The 19,415-nt window shown below is 57.0% G+C and overlaps 2 protein-coding genes across 8 annotated transcripts in view; one reads left to right on the forward strand and one right to left on the reverse strand.

Moving 5' to 3' along the window:
- The window catches only part of LRSAM1 (leucine rich repeat and sterile alpha motif containing 1), a 37,433-nt gene extending 25,843 nt beyond the window's left edge, over positions 1-11,590 (forward strand). For 3 of the 7 annotated variants that reach the window (XM_025051106.1, XM_025051108.1, XM_025051107.1), the window contains 7 exons: positions 754-834; positions 2,299-2,505; positions 4,258-4,356; positions 5,130-5,285; positions 6,367-6,448; positions 9,400-9,545; positions 10,784-11,590. In XM_025051106.1, the coding sequence (XP_024906874.1) occupies positions 754-834; positions 2,299-2,505; positions 4,258-4,356; positions 5,130-5,285; positions 6,367-6,448; positions 9,400-9,545; positions 10,784-10,909 (897 nt within the window). In that variant the 3' untranslated portion in view covers positions 10,910-11,590. Of the gene's footprint in view, positions 1-753; positions 835-2,298; positions 2,506-4,257; positions 4,357-5,129; positions 5,286-5,762; positions 6,332-6,366; positions 6,449-9,399; positions 9,546-10,783 lie in introns of those variants that run through there. The other 4 variants (XM_025051109.1, XM_025051110.1, XM_015594170.2 and 1 more) reach the window with 4 other exon arrangements.
- A 1,276-nt stretch (positions 11,591-12,866) lies between these two features.
- Positions 12,867-19,415, reverse strand: part of FAM129B (family with sequence similarity 129 member B) — a 23,213-nt gene continuing 16,664 nt past the window's right edge. Inside the window, exons 8-14 of the mRNA XM_015594172.2 lie at positions 19,193-19,355; positions 17,871-18,058; positions 16,761-16,916; positions 16,145-16,261; positions 15,812-15,919; positions 15,560-15,671; positions 12,867-15,059 (exon numbers count right to left, since the gene is read on the reverse strand). Of these exons, the coding sequence (XP_015449658.2) occupies positions 14,458-15,059; positions 15,560-15,671; positions 15,812-15,919; positions 16,145-16,261; positions 16,761-16,916; positions 17,871-18,058; positions 19,193-19,355 (1,446 nt within the window). The 3' untranslated portion in view covers positions 12,867-14,457. The remainder of the gene's footprint in view (positions 15,060-15,559; positions 15,672-15,811; positions 15,920-16,144; positions 16,262-16,760; positions 16,917-17,870; positions 18,059-19,192; positions 19,356-19,415) is intronic.

Below are 19,415 nucleotides of genomic sequence, written 5' to 3' on the forward strand. Positions count from 1 at the left end.
GCCCCCCGTCACGTCCTAAGAGTGCAGTGACCCCTAGACATTCTCACTGTGGGTGATTCTGACCCACCAGGCCAGCTAGTCCTCTTCAGACCCCAAATGGGGACATCCTAGAGAAAGGGCCCCCCGCTTACCTGCTCTGTGTCCTTGGGCAGGTGGCTTAACCTCTCTGAGCCTCAGTTTCCTTGCCTGAAAAATGGAGGTAGCAATACCTCCTAAAAGCCAGAGGAAAATTGATGAGCCGATGCATATAAAGTACCCAGCACAGGCCTAGCACCCAGGATGCTCAATAAACATCAGCTAGCGTTACTGTTACTATTATTCAGTCACTTCCATTATCCTCTGCTCTCCTCTGTGACAGCTATTTAGGGGAAGCAAGAGGATTGGGCCAGTTAAGGGGCTCAAGAAGAATGCCATGTCTGTTCTTCACTCTGGCCTGAACCTCGATGAAAAGGCCCTTCGTCATTCCACAGACCTTTATTCGGCACCCACTCTGGGACAGGCCCTGACCGGAACAAGCATGTCTACCACCCACCCCAAAGCACTCGGGGCCATGACAAAACTAACTCTTGTTAAACCCCCACTGATCAGTTTCTTGAGGCACACAGGTCTCCTACATTCCAGAGCTCCCCAGAAAAGATTCTTAGACCCCACTTGGCCATCAGAGAGCTACAGCACCGAGTTGAACTGTGGTTAATGTGAATTTAAAAAAAAACAAAAAAAAACAAAAAAAAAACTGTCTCATCTTCTGTTTAGATTAAGTTAATAGAAACTGAGTTATTGCAGCTGACACAGCTGGAGTTAAAGAGGAAATCCCTGGACACAGAGGCACTACAGGTATGTAGGGCTCCTGCTTTGCCCTGTCCCTCCCCCGCCCCGATGAAGTCCCCTAGCCGGTGCCCCAGCCCCAGAAGGTGATGGGAGCACAGGCCGAGGTTAGGGGTCGGTCAGCCCGTTGTTAGGCAGGAGGGTCAGAGGAAGGAGGGTTTCATTGCCAAGGCTCACCCAGGTGACATCTGCATCTCCACATTTCCTTTGTTTTGGAGTGGGGATGCTGCCGAGCGCCCTGTCTCTTTCAGCCATGCTTCTGGTTCTGGTGCTGGTTTGCCTCATGGGCTGGCATCCTCTTGGTGGGGAAGGAGCTTTCTTGTTATCCCGAGAATGTCTGGAGGAGAGGGCCCAGCTGTTACTGCGCCACTCCCTGCAGGCAGCTTCTCTGTGAGCTCCGGCCTCGGGTCCCGCTCACAGGGACGTGCGAGCAGCAGGGACCAGCAGGCATTCTAGACCGCAAGTCTGGGACATGGGTTCTGTCCCAGCACAGTCTTGCTGCATGACCTGGGCGGGTAGGGGAAACAGAGGCCCTTTCCCTTCTCTGTGCCTCAGTCTCCCCTGTTTTACACAGGGGGGCTAGTTCGATGGTGTGTGAGGACATGTGCTGTTAAGCAGGGCCCTGTCTGTCACTGTCCCTACATTCGTTCTCAGCGGAGAAGTCTTAAGTCGTCTCATGGACTTCTCAGTGCAGTGAAAGAATGCTGGGGTCTGGAGTCCTGGGCTGAGGTCTGCCGTAGATGCACCGCGTGACCTCAGGCAGGTCACTTCCTCTCCCTCGGCCTCCATTTCTCCCATCCGTAAAATGGAAATAATCTTTCAGGCCCAGCCTGCGTCAGGGCCATCAGAGGGTGGGCTAGCCAGCAGAAAGTCCTGTGTGAGTTTGGAAATGGTCTTCAGAGAGGATGGATTGGGGCAGTGCTCAGAGCAGGTACAGCCACTGTGCTTCACGGGTGTCCTTGTCACCTGCCCCTGAGAGCTCGTGGGGCTCCCATTTGGGGCCTCCATGGGAATTGGCGAGTGGAACCTGGACACAAATGAGGGCTCTGCTCCGACTTGCATGTGCCCCATCTGTGCAGAGCTTTCCAGACTGGTGTGTGGTGACACAGCCGCGCTCCCGACCGCGCGCTTCCCCCACCCGCTCTGGACTCAGTGAGAGGAGGTCAGGTGCTGTGGCTTGTCATTTCCATCATTTGCTCTTTTTGACCGTTCCATGAACATCGGTCGCTCGACCCCATGCCAGGCCTCAATCCCATGCAGAGGGGAGGTCCCGGTTTAGGAGCAGACGGCGGGTGGGGATGCTTAGCTGAGGGGCCCCTCGGCTCTGTTCCCCAACTCTCAGCCTGAGACCATGGGCCCCTGGCTGCCGGCTGAGAACCGAATGACGGGGGACCCGCCACAGTGCCACTGGGACTTCTGGCGCCAGGGCCACCGCGAGCTTCCAACAGCACCGGGCGTGGTCTTGTGTTGCAGGAGATGGTCTCAGAGCAGCGCTGGGCCCTCAGCTCCCTGCTGCAGCAGCTGCTCAAAGAGAAGACTCAGCGAGAGGAGGAGCTCCGGGGGATCCTGGTGTGTTGCCTGCGCCCGTCGCGCAGGGGTTTGCTTTCCCTCCACACGCTCGCCGTTCTGAGAAACGCTTCCGTTACCCAAGTCGCGGTTGTCCGTCAAAGGAAAAACAAAGTACAGAGGAAAAGCATCTCACTTCCGAGAGTTTTCTGTTGCTAGCGTTTTGATGCATATTTTCCAAACGTGGTGCATATTCGTAGCCATGCATGCGTGTGCCTTTGAGTAGAAACGGTGCACTTGGAAGGGTCGTCACTGAGCCTAGAGTTGAGCATTTAGACCATTTCTAGTTCTTCACTTGCATTAGCAGTGCTCTCGGACCATCTTCGTAGCTGAGGATTTGAGAACAGCTGAGCATTTTCTCAAGACAAATGCCCGGGAGAAGACTTGCTGTGTCCAGGGCGGCCCATTTAATAAGCCTTTAACAGGAGTTGCCTGAATGTCCCCTGTCCCCAAATGGGTTTGCCTCTGGCACATCATCAGGGTGGCAGAGCCCTTGTTCAGGGGTAGTGCGTTGGGTCGTGTTCTCCAGAACCCAAGTGCACCTGACCGGTGAGAACAGAGGCCAGGCCCACCAGCCAGGCTGGAAGGGCCGAGTCACTCCTGTGGCGTTGGTACTGCCCCAGGTGTCCTTTGAGCTCCACCGTGGGCCAGGCCCTGTGAGGGTACAGAGAAGAGTGAGACCAGCTCGCCTGAGCCCAGATGGCACGTCCGTGCTAATCAGAAGGCGCCCATTCCTCACGACGCCTCGCTGGCATCACCTTTGAGTTGCAGTAATGTGAGGACCATGGCCTTGGCGTTGTGCAGGAGCAGCCATATGCCGTGGCCCTGTGCTCCTCCCCTTAAGGGGACTCAGGGGACTCGCTCTCAACAGAACACGACCATCAGGGTCATAGGTTCCAGAAGAGCCATGCGTCCACAGCCCAGGGAGGGCCAAGGCCAGAAGAGGGGAGCCAGCTTGGCAGGGCCCAGGAGGGACCACCAGGGGGACTGGGGAAATGCCCGTGTTGAAATCCTACCCCCCGTGTCACATCCGGTCCCCAGCGTGTGGTTCAGTCTAGACACACTGGCTCGGCTGTTCAGAGCACAGACTCCAGAGCAAGACAGACCAGGTCTGAATCCTGGCACCAGGCAGCTCTTTGACCTTGGGCGGCTGCTAATTACACTGACCCTCGGTTTCCTCCCCTGTGAAGCAGAACCTACTTCACAGAGTTGCGAAAATTAAGGAAAATGGCATCTCTCAGTACACAGCACAGCCTGGCATGGAGCACTCTGAAAGCATGAGCTGTCGTTAGTATCATTTGTTGGCTGCTCCGTCCCCAGCACCTATGACAGCGCCTGGCCCAGAGCAACGCTCAAGGAACACTTGTTGAATGACAGGACAAAGGGATCTGTTTCAGTAGCATGTTTATAATTCTCTGGCTTTGCCAGAGCAGTGGAAGCCACTCCAGAAGCTGCAGGTGCCTTTGGAATCCTGTTTCTCTCCCTGCCTGGCACCCGGAAGACCAGCCTGAGCTTTGTAGAAGGAGGTCGCTGCTCGGAGCTTTGCCCTTCCCAAAGCAGATGAGAAGGTGTCCCTCCCAGACTGCTGGTGTACACAGCGAGGTGCCAGGTGTCAATAGGCCAGGTTCAGGCCCCCCACCAGCTATGCAGTGTCTGTGAGATGATTCTCGGCAGTACGTTAGAGATAGTGGTGCTTCCTGCCTTTTCCCTTTGAGTCGTTGCAGCAACGGGATGACTGTGTAGGAAAGTTGTCTGTAAGACACCGAGTGCCATCCACGTGCTCAGAGGAGTGTAGTTCACAATCGTCACTACCATTTTTTTTATTTACTGTCTCGTAACTAACAATACCTGCTTCGTTCTTGGCAGACGGAGTTAGAAGCCAAAAGCGAAACCAAGCAGGAAAATTACTGGCTGATTCAGTATCAGCGGCTTTTGAACCAGAAGCCCTTGTCCTTGAAGCTGCAGGTAAGGCCCGGCGGTGCCCACCCTCGCCGGGAGCCAGGAGGACCTCGATTCAGAGCACCCTCTCACACCCCAGCAATGCCCTGCTTCTTGGCCTTTCCAGTTTAATTCCGTTCATATTTCTGGTGGCTAGTGTACCAGGTTCTGTGCTAGCCCTCAGTGGGGACAGAAATGAGAGGGAGCGTTCATTCCAGTAAGGGGAAGACGGCCACTGGTCACTGCCACAGAGGGACAGGGCCTCCTGTGCATGCCAGGGCAAGTGGGCGACAGCGCTGCCCGTGAGCACCTGCTGTGGACAGGGTAGATGTGGGCCTCTCCCTCTCTTTCTCCCTCCCTCTCTGCTGCCCCCATACTTATTAAAAATTTTTAAATAAAAACAGAGTTCTTCTATACATACTATTTTGGCAGCTTCCTTTTCCTCTTAGCAGTAGTGATGGGCGGTTGTCCAGGTCCATACACACAGATCTCGCTGTTTCCATACAGCTGCATAGTACGAAGTATGTGCGTGAACCCTCATTTATTTACTCAGTCCCCTCTTGACAGGTGCTGCAGTTGCTTACCATTTTCAAGTTTATAAACAGAGCGGCAGTGAATTTCCCTGCGCATTTATCTCTAAGCACTTACATATGCATTTTTGGTACGAAAAAGTCTAAGAATGCATTTTACATATTATGTTATATTTGGTCAGACCCTTTGTTTGCTGTTATAAATTTCGGCTCCTTGTTTTTCCTCCCGTCCGTGGTGCGCCTGGCTTTTCTCGTGGGTCTGTGGTGCAGGAAGAGGGAATGGAGCGCCAGCTGGCGGCCCTGCTGGTGGAGCTGTCAGCCGAGCACTACCTGCCCGTCTTTGCTCATCACCGCATCTCACTGGACATGCTGAGCCGGATGAGCCCCAGGGACCTGGCCAAGGTGGGCAGCAGCCTCTCGGAGGAGGTGAGGGAGGCAGGCAGGGCCACCGGCCCAACCTGGCCAAGGGACATCTTGCACTTGTAGTTCCTGGTGAAGCCTGCTATTATCAGATGTCCCAGAGCCCCTTGCTTCCAGAGAGCCGGGACACCTGCCCCATCCGCCCCCACCCAGCCGAGCGTGCCCTGCACGCTGTTTGGCTAAGAAGGTCCAGAGATGTGTGTCCAGCTGACCTCAGACTGCCCTTCCAGGTCAAATTGGATCTTCACATCGTAGGGCCGAGACAGGTCCTTGGAGCTCCTCTGGTCTGGCCCCACCCCCACCCCCAGGTAGCGGGAGGGCAGCGCTGCCTGAGCCTGGTTGCATCCTGGGCACGTCGCACTGATTCATTTACTCTTCAGAAGAGATGGGTAACGGGGAGAGCTAACATCTTTGTAGCTCTTGCCAGGTGCTGTTCTAAGCACTTTTCACATACTAACTCATCGAATCTTCCCGACAACCTAGGCACGGAGGTATCGTCATTGTCATCATTTTTCAGATGAGGAAACTGAGACACACAGTAGAATAGTGATTTGCCTGAGGTCATGCAGCAGGGCTGGGATGCAAGCCGGTGATCTGGGGCCAGAGGCCATGCTGCTTACCAGTCTGCTGTGTGCAACATCTCAACACAAGGGCTGTCCCTAGACAGGGGTCCTCCACGGGCACCGTGTCACCTGAGCTCAAGAGCTTGTGCTCTGGAGGCCAAGGGACTTTGTGATTCCCATTCTGCCACTTGGCAGCAGCTCAGCCTCAACCACGAGAACTGTGACCGAGGGTCCTGGCTCACAGTCATCACGGGCCATGCAGGTGAAGCTGTCACACAGTCCCTGGTGCAGGGGAGGCCCTGGCTCCGCCGTAGCTGTTACTAGTGTTGGCTTCCTTCTGGGCCTAAGTTTCTCCCTCTGCCACATGGACGGTGGGGCCCAATATGGCCGTACGCCAAGAGGCCTCCACATGTCCAGCCGAAGGTGCCAGGAGCCAGGAATGAGGCGGTCCCAGTGGCTCTGTGTTTCGTAGTAGGCTCCTACCCAGCCCAGGCCACAACCTGTTCTTTGCTCTACTGTTGCAGGTGGGCGTCTCGGAAGCTGGCCTGCAGCATGAGATCCTGCGGCGGGTCCAGAAGCTGCTGGATGCAACCAGGATCCAGCCAGGTACTGACACCGGGGCCTGTGCTCAGCAGGGCTCCAGCCTCACGTGAGCACTGCAGTTGGGGTGGTCACCTGTTTATATTCTGGGTCGTGTCCTAAGGGCCAGTTCTAGCTCCTGCCAGTTCTCGAGGTTCCCTCCTAAAGGAACAGGATTTATAAATGAAAAAAGCAGAGCACACGAATGGGAAACAAGGGAAGTCTTCTCACAGCCACGTGGGGCCCTCCCGTTCCCTGTCCGTAACCCTTCCTAAACTCCCCTCCCCACCCACCGCAACACACACGCACACAGACGCACAGACAGCGAGGACCACACACCCAGGATCCGTGCAGTCGAGGGAGAAGCCATCCGCACCTAGTGCCCACCACGTGCCCGACACCGTGCCTGGGGCAGCCTGTGGTTTGGACCATCCATGCCCGACACCGTGCCTGGGGCAGCCTGTGGTTTGGATGTGGAGGGATGTTGGCGACGGGCTGAGGGGTAAAGGCAGGTCATAAAGGCGCTCCGCCCCGTCCAAAGGCCAGGAGGAGGCAGGTACCGTGGCTGCCGTAGGGGCAGGCATTTCCTGTGCGCCAAGCATAATCCAGGTGCCAGGCATTTGCTGACGATTTTACGTGTACCACGTGTGTCACCTTTGTTTCAACCGCGTGAGGTGGGCACCGTTGTCCTCCTCATTTGAGGGGTGAGGAAACCGAGGCAGAGGGAGAGGTTAACATGCCCCCAAAACGTCACACAGCTGGCCGATGGCTGCACCACTGGGCTTTGCTGCCCGTCCTCAGGGAAAGGCCAAGGGCTCCTCACAAGGGAAAGGAAGCCCGGGGCCTAGAGCAAGGACGAAGGACAGGGCAGGTGTGGGCCGCCAGGCTGGGCAAGCCCACAGTATGGCCAGCCTCAGGCAGGGTCTGTTTGGGGCAGACACTGAACGTGGAGGTGCCGGGCCAGATCGCGGGGGTGAGGCAGGCGCTCGGGCTGCCTGGCGGGGAGCAGGTCCTCGATCCCACCGTGGCAGAGCACCGTAAAGCCTGCACACTCCAGGTCTCCAGCCAGTTTTACTCTGAGGACATTGACTCTATCGAAGAAAAAGGCATTAAACTTGCAGTCCTTTAATATCAGGTACCGTGCAAAATAGTCACTTTCCAGATATCCCCAAGCAGCAGCCCCCTCGCTCTCTGAGGGAAGGTCAGGAAGAGTGTGGCCTCAGGATCTGGCGTCACCGTAACCCTAACAAACAAACCCCTCAAGCAGGAGTCATGGGTGCCCTTTCACTCCGAGCCCCCTGAGCATCCAGAACGGCTGCCTCTGACTGTCTCCCACCATCCCCAGCGCCAGCAGGAGCCGCTCCCTCCTCAGAGCTAGCCAGCCGGTTCTTCCTCCCTGCAGCCCGGGCACAGTGCCTCCGCTTCTTCCTGGTTGTGCCCACCCCACAGGGCAGGGACTGTGGCCTGATGGCCTCTTCTCAGCTCCAGAAAGGGACAGGAAATCCTCAGGCATTTTCCTAACAATTCTCATGTTGCTCCCAGGACTCGATATGCATCGTATATCGAAGAGCCTTTTTACAGCGATGGTCTGGGGCACCATGATTCTCTTAGAGTGTCTAGTGTTGTAACAGCCTCTTTAAAATCTTCAGATTTTCTGATAAGCTCGAGAGAGTTCTGCACCGCAGGCCTTACAGACTCAGACCGAAAGTAACCACACAGGCGGTCTGAACATAAAAATTCCTAACTAGAAGCAGATCATGGTGGGTGGTCACGTCCTAGGCCTATAGCTTCCTTAACAAGGGTCAGCCTTTACCTTCAGTGAGCCTGCCTGCTGTCTTTTTGCATCTACGATGACATACCTTCGAAATGTCAGAGTGATCTTCCTTTCCAGACCCCTCAGGGCACAGCCACTGCTCTGGAGCACGAGACCACAAAGCCCCTCACTGTTAACTTGTCCCCCGCATCCCATCTCTGTGCGCTGCAAATGTTAATGACGAGCTGTCCGGTACCCACCAAGGCAGAAGAAGTATCTGTCTCTCCATTTTACTTTTTATCCAGCCCCAGAGATTTCCACGCTTTGCTTTTTGCCACCTCTGCCAGCGGGTTCTGTGTAACCCCCAGGCTTCTCCTTTGAGTCTAATGTATAAAATAAGCTATAAAACTGCCATTCTCCAGAGCATTTTCTCAGTCTGCTTCCTGGCAGTTGTCATCCGTTTGGCTCAAATAAGCTCTTATAAGACTTAAAAAAAAAAAAAAAGTCTTAAAGGAAAAAAAAATGCTGTTTATAATTCCACCATAGAATAAATGAAAAATGCCAGTCATGATCGGGGTGGGGATCAGGGACGTCTTTAGTGCACGTCGCATGACAACGAGAGAGACTGTGTTTTGTAAGGGCCGAGCCTGATGTCCTGCCTCGGGGCTGGATGCCGGCTGCAGGGCAGAGCAATGGGGACACAGGGCTGTCTGCCTTAGGGACTTAGTCCTCCCCCTGGTCCTCTGGGTCATGTGAAGGGAGGGGCCCATCTGCCTTCTGGGTAACGGGGTGAAGTTGAGAGTGTTGCCCAGTCCACGCTGGAGCCCCCGACCACAAGCTCCAGCACCGCAGCTCCACCACCAGGTGGCCCTGTAGCCTTGGACAAGTGGCTTCGCCTCGCTGGGCCTCTCTGAAAGTGAGGAGCCCCACTCACAGGGTGGCCAGTAAGGGTCCAGGGGGTGTTAAGGGTGAGAGGCCCCAGTTAACCAGTGCTGTGGCTGTCCCTGCCCGCACCCCCGCACTCCCGTTTTACAGATGGGGAGTGAGGTCAGAGAAGAGAAATGAGAGGGTGCGTGAGAAGGTGGCCCTTCCCCCAATTCTGAGATCAGAGTACCCCCACCTTCCAGCTCCCTGCCCACTTGGGGCAGGCAGGGCCTGGGGCGTTCCCTAGAGAACGGGATCATTGGGAGTGACCCTGGCTCAGCCTGTCTCTTGGTCCCCACAGAGCTGCTGAAACCACCCCAGGGCGAGGTCCCCGGGGCCCTGGAGCCCACCGCCCCCGAGGAGCTTCCTGAGTCAGTGAGGCCATCGGCTCCCCCCGCAGAGCTGGAGGTGCAGACCTCAGAATGTGTCGTGTGCCTGGAAAGGGAGGTAAGTCTGGGGCGGGGCCCACCTGCCCCACCCCTGCACCCACCTGCCTCACCTGTGGCCATCCCAGGCCTCTCCAGCACCTGTAGTCTTCCTAAACACATGTTTCTACTTATGTAAGTATACTGTGTTCGTTAGAAATTGTGGAAAATACAGGAAAGCAAAAAATACAGGAAATAAAAAATGACCTATCATCCCATGACCCAAATGTGAGCGATGCTGACATCATTTTCTGGGCTTTTTCCTTTTTAAGAGGGTTTTTTTCTCTGCTTAACAAATACGTTAAAGAAGCTTTCCCAAGTTGTTAAATATCAACAACACAATTTTCTCTGAAGGCTGTTTTAAAACGGTCTTTTTAAAAAAAACTTTAACAAAATTAACTTATGGTTAAAATTAAACAACATAGCATATAAAATTTTAATCCGCCCCTCCCTCTACAGTGCAGTCGTACCTAGAGGCGGCGGCCACGTTAGAGAATTCGATCACCACATCCATGATCATTACTGAACCCAGGGAATGCCAAGATGTGGAAGGCCTCGCTGATTTTAAATTTAACCACGTTCCTGCTTTTCGGGCCTCAGGGCACTGAGCAGCCCTGAGCTGAGCTGAGAGCACACCCCTGATTATTTTCTTAGGATAAATTCCTAAAAAGAGGACCTGCTGAGCCAAGCGTAGATACGCTTCAGTGGTTTCTGATCCATAATGTTGGAGTCTTTCTAGACTGACGGGCTGGGCAAGTACGCACACACACACCACGCGCACACACACACCGCACACACACACACACACGCACACACACACACACTCACACTCACACTCACACTCACAAAGTGGAAACAACCTTAACGTCCAGCAGCAGGGCCTCCTGCTCAGAGGGCACCGCAGCTGTCACACCGAGAGGGCATGGGCAGTGTCCAAGACCGGTGGCAGACAACAAAAGCAAGTAGTAAAACATCGGAGAATATAATCCCAGCTTTATTTAAGAAAGGGGTGGGGCTTACGAGTACTCATACATTGTTTACAAAATATAGAGAAATAGTTCCTTCTGCTAACAGTAGGAAGGGCTAGATTTTCGCTTGCTGTGGTGTACGTGTCTGTGATGTTCAATTCAGGACGACCACAGTGGCTGATTTTTCCGGTAAAGAACAGCGAGGGGTCCAGGGGCTGGGGCTCAACTGCTCCGTCCCTGGACACCAGGCAAGTCAAGGGCAGAGCTCAGACGCCCTGCTCTTTCTCCTCAGGCCCAGATGATCTTCCTCAACTGTGGCCACGTCTGCTGCTGCCAACAGTGCTGCCAGCCACTGAGGACTTGCCCGCTGTGCCGTCAGGACATCAGCCAGCGCCTCCGGATCTATCAGAGCAGCTGAGCGCTGGTCCCGGACCCAGGCCTGGTCCCCCGGCCCCCTCCACCTCCTACAGGCCCAGGGCTCAGCTCACCCCCTGCTCTAGCCAGAATAGCACGGCCCACTCTACCCTGGGCCCTTCCCCACAGCCCCGGAGGGCACCCCCCACCATCGACCTCCAAGCACTTTGCCAGGCGGGGGCAGGGAGTATTCCTGACCAATGACCTAAATACTATGGAGGAAGAGAGAGGATCCCGCATGGCTCAAGGATGGGCTCTGGGGTATGAAGAGGCAGCTGTGCCGTCACCTGAGCACAGGACCGAGTGTCCTGGCCAGCGTGGTTCCGCCACTTCTCAACTGACTGGCAGGTCCCCTGCCCCTCTAGGAGCTTCGGTGTCCTCATCAGGGGAACACAGACAGTGCCCTCCCTCTCAGTGGGGTGAGGGGAGCACAGGAGGACCCAGGCTGAGGGGAGGGGGCCACAGGCCACCATGGACTATCCCTGATTGATGAGCCGGAATGCGTTTGGTGCAGGCCTTGTGCCACAAGCAACGTCGGCTGCTCCTCGCCTCCCTGGCTCCTGCTCCCCAGCACTCTGGGCCCCTCTGCATCCTGACCTGCAGCACCGCAGCCCACGCGACTCGGGGCAGGCAATGAGCTTCACAGACCCAAAGCGGGGATGTCATTAAACCCACCTCCAGCCTGCTCCTTCCGAGTCATCACTGGGTCCTGATGGAGCCTGGGGAGGGAGGGGTCGAGGGCCTGGGAGAGGGCCGCCCCTCAGTCACAAGAAGAGGGGGCAGGTGGAGGCGTTCCCGAATGTGAGGTTATCTAAACGCCCCTGGTTACGAGTGGAGAGACGGGGCTCGGAGAAGGGCACAGGAGTCAGCGGGAGCCACGCAGGCCCGTGCTGTGCGCTCCGCTGTCATTACCCCAGACAAGGGCACCGAGGCCGAGCGGGCTGAGTGCTCAGGACCTTGCAGCTGGGACGTGGCGGTGCTGGGGTTGGAACCCAGGCAGCTATGCGGGTCGTTCATTGCACAGTTCTAGAAGGAGCCACGAATTCTGGTTCTTGCTGTGGGGTTGCATAGTTATCGTGCCTTTTCTACCAGGTGGTTTGGAGCCAAGGGCAGCTTTTAGGCTGGAGGCAGGCCTGCTCAGGGCCCCTGGGTCTGCCTCCAGCTGACTCTCACCCTGGCCAGCCTTCCAGACTTCCCCATATCCATTCAGTATGGGACATGACAGGGCCCCTACGTAGACTGGTGGCCACTGCGGGGAGGCACTGAGAGCTCACCCCAGGCGCAGTGCCAAGAGCCACCTAGATGCAGGGGATAGGCCCTGGGGTGGCAGAAAGAGCCTTGGCCCGTTTTCCTGCCTCACTGGGGTCGTCTGTCAATCCTGTGGGCTGGAGCGGTCCTTTGTGGGGTGAGTCCTGCTTTCCAGGCAGGAGCTGGGGCCTCTTCCCCCACTGTCCTCTGCCCCCTGGTGACCTTTGACGGTTCCCTCTCCTTGCCCTTCTGGGCTCCCCTTGGTCATGAGGGGAGACTGAGGCCTGCGGTGGGCAGGGACTCTGCAGAGCACCGCGTTTCTCAGAGACTCTCCCTGAATCTTCACGAGGCCCTGGGAGAAAGGACTTCGATGACTTCCCTTTTATAGATGAGGCCCCCGAGGCTGTTAGTGACTTGCCGAGGCCAACAGCAAGAAGCAGGTGAACCTCCTGGCCTCACTGTCACCCGAGGTGGCATGAGGAGCGCCCTGCGCAGGTCTAGCTGAGGAAGCTGCCTGAGCTGCTGACAGGCCGGTCACCTGCATGCTCTGTATCCTCTCGCTCAGCCTTGGTCTCCACCTCTGTGAAATGGGATACTCTAAGAACTCTGACCTCTAGGTACTCGGTCAGATGATCGCAGAAAGCCAGGGTACACGGGCCTCCTAAACAGCCTCCAGCCCAGGTCTCCCCCTGCTGGCATGACACACAGGCCACTGGCTTTAAATAAAGCATTTATTGATTAGTAAAAGCTTAAACAGTTTGCATAATATTTTTAATACAATATCTGGGAAGGATGATTGGAAAACCCCAAAAGAAGGCACTACAGGACAGCGTCTTAAGACGGAATGTTGGTAGAAGAGGTTAGTGAGGCGTTTGAGGTTAGGGCTGGTGGGGACTGAGGGCCCTGAGCACCAGTCACTGCCACACGTCCTGGGGTCCAAGGGCAGGGCCCCAGGAAGTACGAGGGGACGGAGGATGCAGGGCGGGGTGGGGGCCCCACGCTGAGGACTCCAAAGGAGTCAGTTTCTGCCCTGCCCGCCCTCCCCTTGAAGCAGAAGGGGAGGGGTGTGGAGGTGCTGGGCTGGGGTCGCCCCAGCTTGACCCTCACCCCTAGGACTAAAAAGCTGAGGAAGGTTGGCCGGGCCCTAGGTGACTCATGCTTTGAAAAGGGGCCTGGAATTTTCAGGATGAGGTGACTTGGTAACTCAGCAGGAGCCAAGCCACAGCCTAAGAGCCTCCGAGAAGCTGCCAGCAGTGCTTTGGGGACCTGCGGCCCCTCAGGAGCCCCACCAACTCCCTTGGTGGACAGCGCGTACCGTGGAGATGGCCCATAGAAGACAGAACCCGCACCCACTAAACCCTGCCTCTGAGCAACAAGTCACCGCACAGTCTGTGGGTACAGAAGGGGCAGGGGCAACGGAGGGACTCCCGAGGACTAGATCCCAGCGAGCAAGCGGGCAGCGGCAGCTGGGGCTGGGAGGGAGAGAGGCCCGAATGCCCGCTCGGCGTCCAGCTCCGCTCCCTCTGCCCGCTCGCCCCCTGCTGGCACATCCTCCCGGTAACACCTCCGCCCCCAGTAACACCTGGGCAGGGCTCGCTCCTGCCCGCCCTCTGACACTTCCTCTCCCCAGACCAGCACGTTCCAGGCCGTTCTTACTCCATCCCCAGGCCTGTGGCCCCACCCTGCTTCATGAGGCACCCCCTCCCCCAGCATCCCCCAGCCTGACTCTAGCCCGAAGACCCCCTCCTTGAACCTCCCCTCACCCGGGATCGGAAAGGTGAGGCCAGTGTCCACTCTGACACTGGCCAGTGGGCCCAGCCAGGGAGAGCAGGAGGGGAGTGCGACCAAGATGGGCCTCAGCGCTACATGTTCCCAGTTCCAATGAGCCCTTGGCGAGGGCAGAGAATTCAAGGGCTGAGTCACAGCAGACAAAGCCTTTACCTCCCTCTGCAAGGATGGCAAGACCCACGAGGGAGGCAGGCCACGGAGGAAGGGCAGGAAGGGAGGACCCAGAGAATCGGGGCCACTGAGAGCTTCCCAGCCCCCTCATCTCTGCTCAGCCCCCAGCACAAGGAGGAAAGCTGAGATCAGCCCACAGAAAAGAAAACGGAGCAACAAAGTATGACCGAACCCAATAAAGTGACTCAGGTGGGCCGTCCCTGCCCAGCCCCAGACGCATACTAGCCCTGCCCCACCTCCACCCGGAGACACAGATCTGGCACTCCCGCCTGGAGCCAAGCCTGCCAGTGCCTTGGAGGGAGGGGCCCATGTGCCTTGTCCAACAGAAGCTCGGGGGCGACCAGCCTAGAATTCAGTCTGCACCCCCGCACTGTCCTCGGTGGTAGTGTGGATGGCAGGGCGGCCACCAGGGCTAGACACCTGCTCCCCGGTCTCCTGGTCACTGGGCTTGGGAGGTTCAAGGTCCACAGCCTTTCCAGGCGGGAGCTGCCGGAGGGGCGAGGCAGGTGGTGAGGCCTCGGGGGTGGCCACAGGCTGGGAGCTCTCCCGCAGAGGGGCCCCGTTGAGCAGGGGTCCGGCCGGCGGGGGGCTCTCAGCCCGCAGATCCTGGGCCAGCAGGCCACGGAGCTCGGTGACACTGTCCAGGGATGCAGGTGATAGTAGCTCAGGGCCAGCCTCAAAGGGCAGCCCTGCCTCGTCATGGACCATGGACACCACCTGCTTGGCACGCCGTTGTTTCTCTGAGGTGGTGGCTGCTTCTGGGACACTGGGGCTGGGATCACCGCTGTTCCCACTGCTGCCGCCACTGCCACCACCATCGCCATACTCCTCACCCCAGTCAATGGGCGTGCCTTCGGCCAGCAGGTGCAGGTTGGGGTCGCTGTTGTGCATGACCATGCTGTCCCGGTACAGGTTGTGCTTCCTCTGCACAGCGGCCTCCTTCACGGCTGTGGGGCCAAAGGGGTCAGAACGTTTACCACAGGACCCACAGCTGCCGCCACACCCTATACTGTGCCCAGCTGTGACCAGCATCATCCCCCAGAGGCCTCCCCACAGCCTGAGTGGGCGTCATGACTGGGATGTTATTCATTCCAGGCCTCACTGCTAGGATGCAGGAGCCAAGACCCTAACCCCCAGCCCACGTTGGTGACCACCGTGTCGTCCTGTCACTCATCTGACGCTCCCTGAAATGCCAAGGACCCATGAAGAAACTAAGGCACGGAGACATGACGCTACTCTCCGGGGGCCACATAACAGTGGGCCTAACCCGGCCCACAGGCTCAAGGCTCATGATTTTCTGTGCAGCTTCTTCAACCCCATCGGGAAGACCTCTGGGCGGCCGCCTCCATCACCCTCCCAGCAGTAAGAATGCCACCAGTGGCGGCGGCGAGGGAGACAGCCACCCAGCTCTGCGGCCAGCCCCCCGGGCGACAAGGCTAGCACGCACCCTGCAGGATGTCCTTCATGACCGTCTGCAGCACCACCTCCTCGTACGTGTTCTCCACCAGGATGAACCTGGCGAAGTCCTCGAAGATCAGCTCCTGGAACCGGGGCAGCTCCTACCAGGCAGGGAGATGGGGCAGAGAGAGGGGTGGTCAGGGCCGCCAGTCAGGCCGACTCTGGCTCTCAGGGACTGGGACGGGGCTGCGGCCGAGGGGCCGGGGCAGGCTGGGGCTGAGTGGGAGTCCGGTGCACTCACCGACTTGCAGGTGGGGGCCAGCTTCTTGAGCAAGAATGGGATCGTGATCTGCAGCAATGCCTCTCGGAAGAAGCGCTTCCGCACAGAGCTGCTGTCATAGTCATATTTCTGCCGGGAAGAGGAGACAGGGGCGCCAAGTCAGTGGGCTCCACCGGCCCCCGGCAGGAAGATAGAAGGCCGGTGGTCTGATCTGAGCTTCACCATCCTCATCTGTGCAAGGGGGTGGGTGGCACCTCTCGCAGGGACAGTGGTCCCGGTGCCAGCCTGGGGACTGGGCTCAGGGCTCAGCCACACTTAGGGATAGGTCAAGGGCCAGCGGGCAGGGCCGCTCACCTTCAGCACCCGCTCCAGGATCCTCTGGATGGACTTGCACAGCTCCTCCTTGGTGGGCCCCTTCCCCAGCTCCTGGTGCAGGAGGGTCTCGAAGGTGTACACGGCATTGTCCATTTGCTATAGGACACACCATAGGGCACGTGAAGGTTCCAGAGTGACCACAGCCCCTCCTGCACACCTCCGAGGGGCTCCTCAGCCGGCCACCCCAGGCCTTCCCGGGAGCAGTTGGCAGCCTGTGGACTCACTGTGCTCTCTCCCTCACACCATTACTGAGTGCCTACTGTGCGCTGGCACTGTGCTAGGCACTGGGGCCAGTCCCTGCCTCAAGACAATAGGAAACAGGTCCTGGGCCCTGGAGGAAAGGACTTGGGGAGCAGGGAGGGCTTCCCAGAGGAGGGGGTCTCTAAGCCGAGACCTGAAAGATGAGACCAAGTTAATCCAATGAACAGAGAGGGGCAGGTGTTCCAAACAGATGCAGGAGAGAGCACACCGGGGCTGAGAACGGCCGCAGCGCGGCTTACGGGGGGGCCCGGGGTAAGGTGGGAGCGCTCTCCCAGGAGATGGGGACTCTGGAAGGCGGGTGTGTGGTGTGCTGGGGCAGGAGCCTCGGGCCCACCTCACGCATATGGATCTGGGCTCGCTGCTTGAACACGGACGTGCTGGACACGTCGAAACGCTGCTGCAGACCATCAAGCCGCAGCGGCTCCATCTTCTCGTAGCAGCTCTGCATCTTGAGGGGGTGGTACGCCAGCTGGGACAGCTTCTCCATGTACTGCAGGGAGACAGGGATGCATGGGGCCTGAGCTAGGGCCACCTGAGTGGCCGGGCGGCCCCCACGGACCCACACGCCTTGCCTGGGCCCTTGGGAGTCCAGGCCCTGGGGCCGGTACTAGCACCAGAGAAGGCCACCTGGCGGGGGTGGAGTGGTACCTACAAGGGTAAGCCCTGGAGGGCCCAGGACAGGAAGGGTGAGGATCTGAAGGCGAAAGGAGCCTGGTCCAGCAGCACAGCCTGGGTGCTGGCAGTGTGACCGTGGCACAGGGTGACCGTGGGCAACTCACTCATCCTCTCTGAGCCTCAGTGTCCTCACCCTCAAAGTCAGGAGATGGTTTTTCATGATCTCTAAGGTTCTTTCTGGTTCTCAAACTCTCTGATTATTATTGTCTGTGGACTCTCCAATTTGAGGCATGGAAAAAGAGGCTGAGATCACAGGATCAATTCTACCTGCACCTGACAACTATGTGCGGCTCCAGGCAGCCGAGGACCCCAATATGGAGTCGGTGGGAGGGCATTCAGCCAAAGAACCAAGTAACTGAGGACCAGTGAGAGAACTGGGCGATCTCCATTCCTGGGGTACGTGAAATGGCATCCACATATTTGATTCTACCTCGATAATTATATAACTCACAACTGAAGCTCGTCTTTCCTTTTTCCCCTCCTTTCTTTCCTTCTTGTCCTTCTCTCCTTCCCTTCTGTTAAGGTCTTTGATTATTTAGTAACCAGCTTGGCTTACAAACCTGGTGGCAGGGGGTAGGCTCCCCTTTCTTCTCCCTGCCAGCCCCCCACAGGGCAGCCAATAGCTATGGCTTCACGCACTCAGCCCCTCAGACCTTCTACTTATGGATTATGCCAGGAGGGGGCGGCCCACCCTGGGTCACAGCGAGGGCCCGACCCAAACCCAGGAGGCACCCCCGCTTCCCAAGGAGGAGCAGGGGGCTGGCCTCACCTCGCCCAGCTTGTCGATGCCGCCCTCATTGATGATGTTCAGGTTTATGTCGGTGACCTCCTTGAAGAAGACGTCCCGCACCTCCGTGAAGCCCTGGCTGGTGGGCACCATGAGGGCCTCCAGGATGGACGGGATGTAGGGCTGAACGTGGTTCCGGACACACACCTCCGCCTTGGGGAGAATGAAGGCTGCGCCCAGAGGGAGCAGGTTAGCTGATGCCACCCCGGAAGCATCTCCCCAGCCAGCCCCCCGGACCCAGAAGCTAGAGGCATGCCGCTGGGTTATTTTTTTAAAGAAATAAAAAAAAAAAAAAAAAAAAAAATGGGGGAGGTGAGAAGAAATCTCCAGGTGACAACAGTAGCAAACAATAATTCTAGAGAAAGCTGATAAAGACTCATTGGCCGTGGAGAAATCCATGGAGACAAAATACTATGGTATTCTGAGACTGGACCCTGATGTTTCTGAAACTAGGATGACGAGAAGCTAGGGAACGTTTGGTCTAAAGGTGCCGGTGGTTTTTCTGCTTCGCTAGAGGTAGAGAAAAACATCTCTGGGGGTCTTGCTCCTTCATTTAGGAAAAAAAGAGGGAGAACGCTTTAGTCGATTCCCTGAGCCTCGGTTCTGCAAACATGAAGCCCAGTCCTGCTCTGGCACGGCGTAACCACGTGAAAGGCAGCGTCCCCGGGGGCCGGGACCATCTCCAGGACGTTCAGACCAAGGCATTTTTACCCTCCGGTGTTTTGATGTCTCTCCCTTTCCCCTGCCCAACGTGTATTGTTTGTTCCACAAAATAAATGTCGGCTCTTGGTGTCCTAGGCAGCTCACAATGAACACAGCTAGCAAAGAAACATCCTCGAGCAACTGACGACAGCTAAAACTGCACACAGCCAATGCGTTACGATGACAAGGGACCAAAAAGGGTCCCATCTGGCTAGGAACAGAAAGGCGCATAAATTCGCTCGGAAAAGTCAGATTTGGTGAAAGTGAATCATCACAAAGTTAAGCTGACGTCTGCTAAAATGACACGTGGTGTCAATCTGTGACTAATCAAAGATGAGCAGAAGCTGAACCTCCTTGACAGAAATCTAGATCTTCAAGATCTGGCTTTATAGAAATAATAGCTACAAAACAACTCACAGGGGTTGGGGAAAAAAAAAAAATGGCTCGGATTTGATTTCTGTTTTGTAAAACAATGAGTTGTGTCATCGCTGAGAAATGTACACGGATCCATGAAATAAAGGCGGTCTGCCCGGGCCTCTGGAGAGCACATGGTCCCAGCAGCTCAGCTGGGCGATGACAGGCAAGGCAGGTGGTCTGCCTACCTCGGATCTTGCTGGCCAGATGCTCCTTGGAGGTGATGATCTGGTCCATGTCGGTGCGGATGACCGCCTCCATGGCCGGCCGGGCCAGCTGCAGCTTGGACAGCACCGCCTCAAACTGCGCTGCGGCCTGCTCGTACACCATGCGGTACACAGCATCCGAGATCTGGGGGCAGAGATTCGGTGTCAGGGCCAGGATGAGGAAACTGCAGGCCCCCACCGCCCG

This window comes from Pteropus alecto, unplaced genomic scaffold (assembly GCF_000325575.1).
Source record: "Pteropus alecto unplaced genomic scaffold, ASM32557v1 scaffold67, whole genome shotgun sequence".
In the NCBI taxonomy this organism is placed as follows: Eukaryota; Metazoa; Chordata; class Mammalia; order Chiroptera; family Pteropodidae; genus Pteropus; species Pteropus alecto.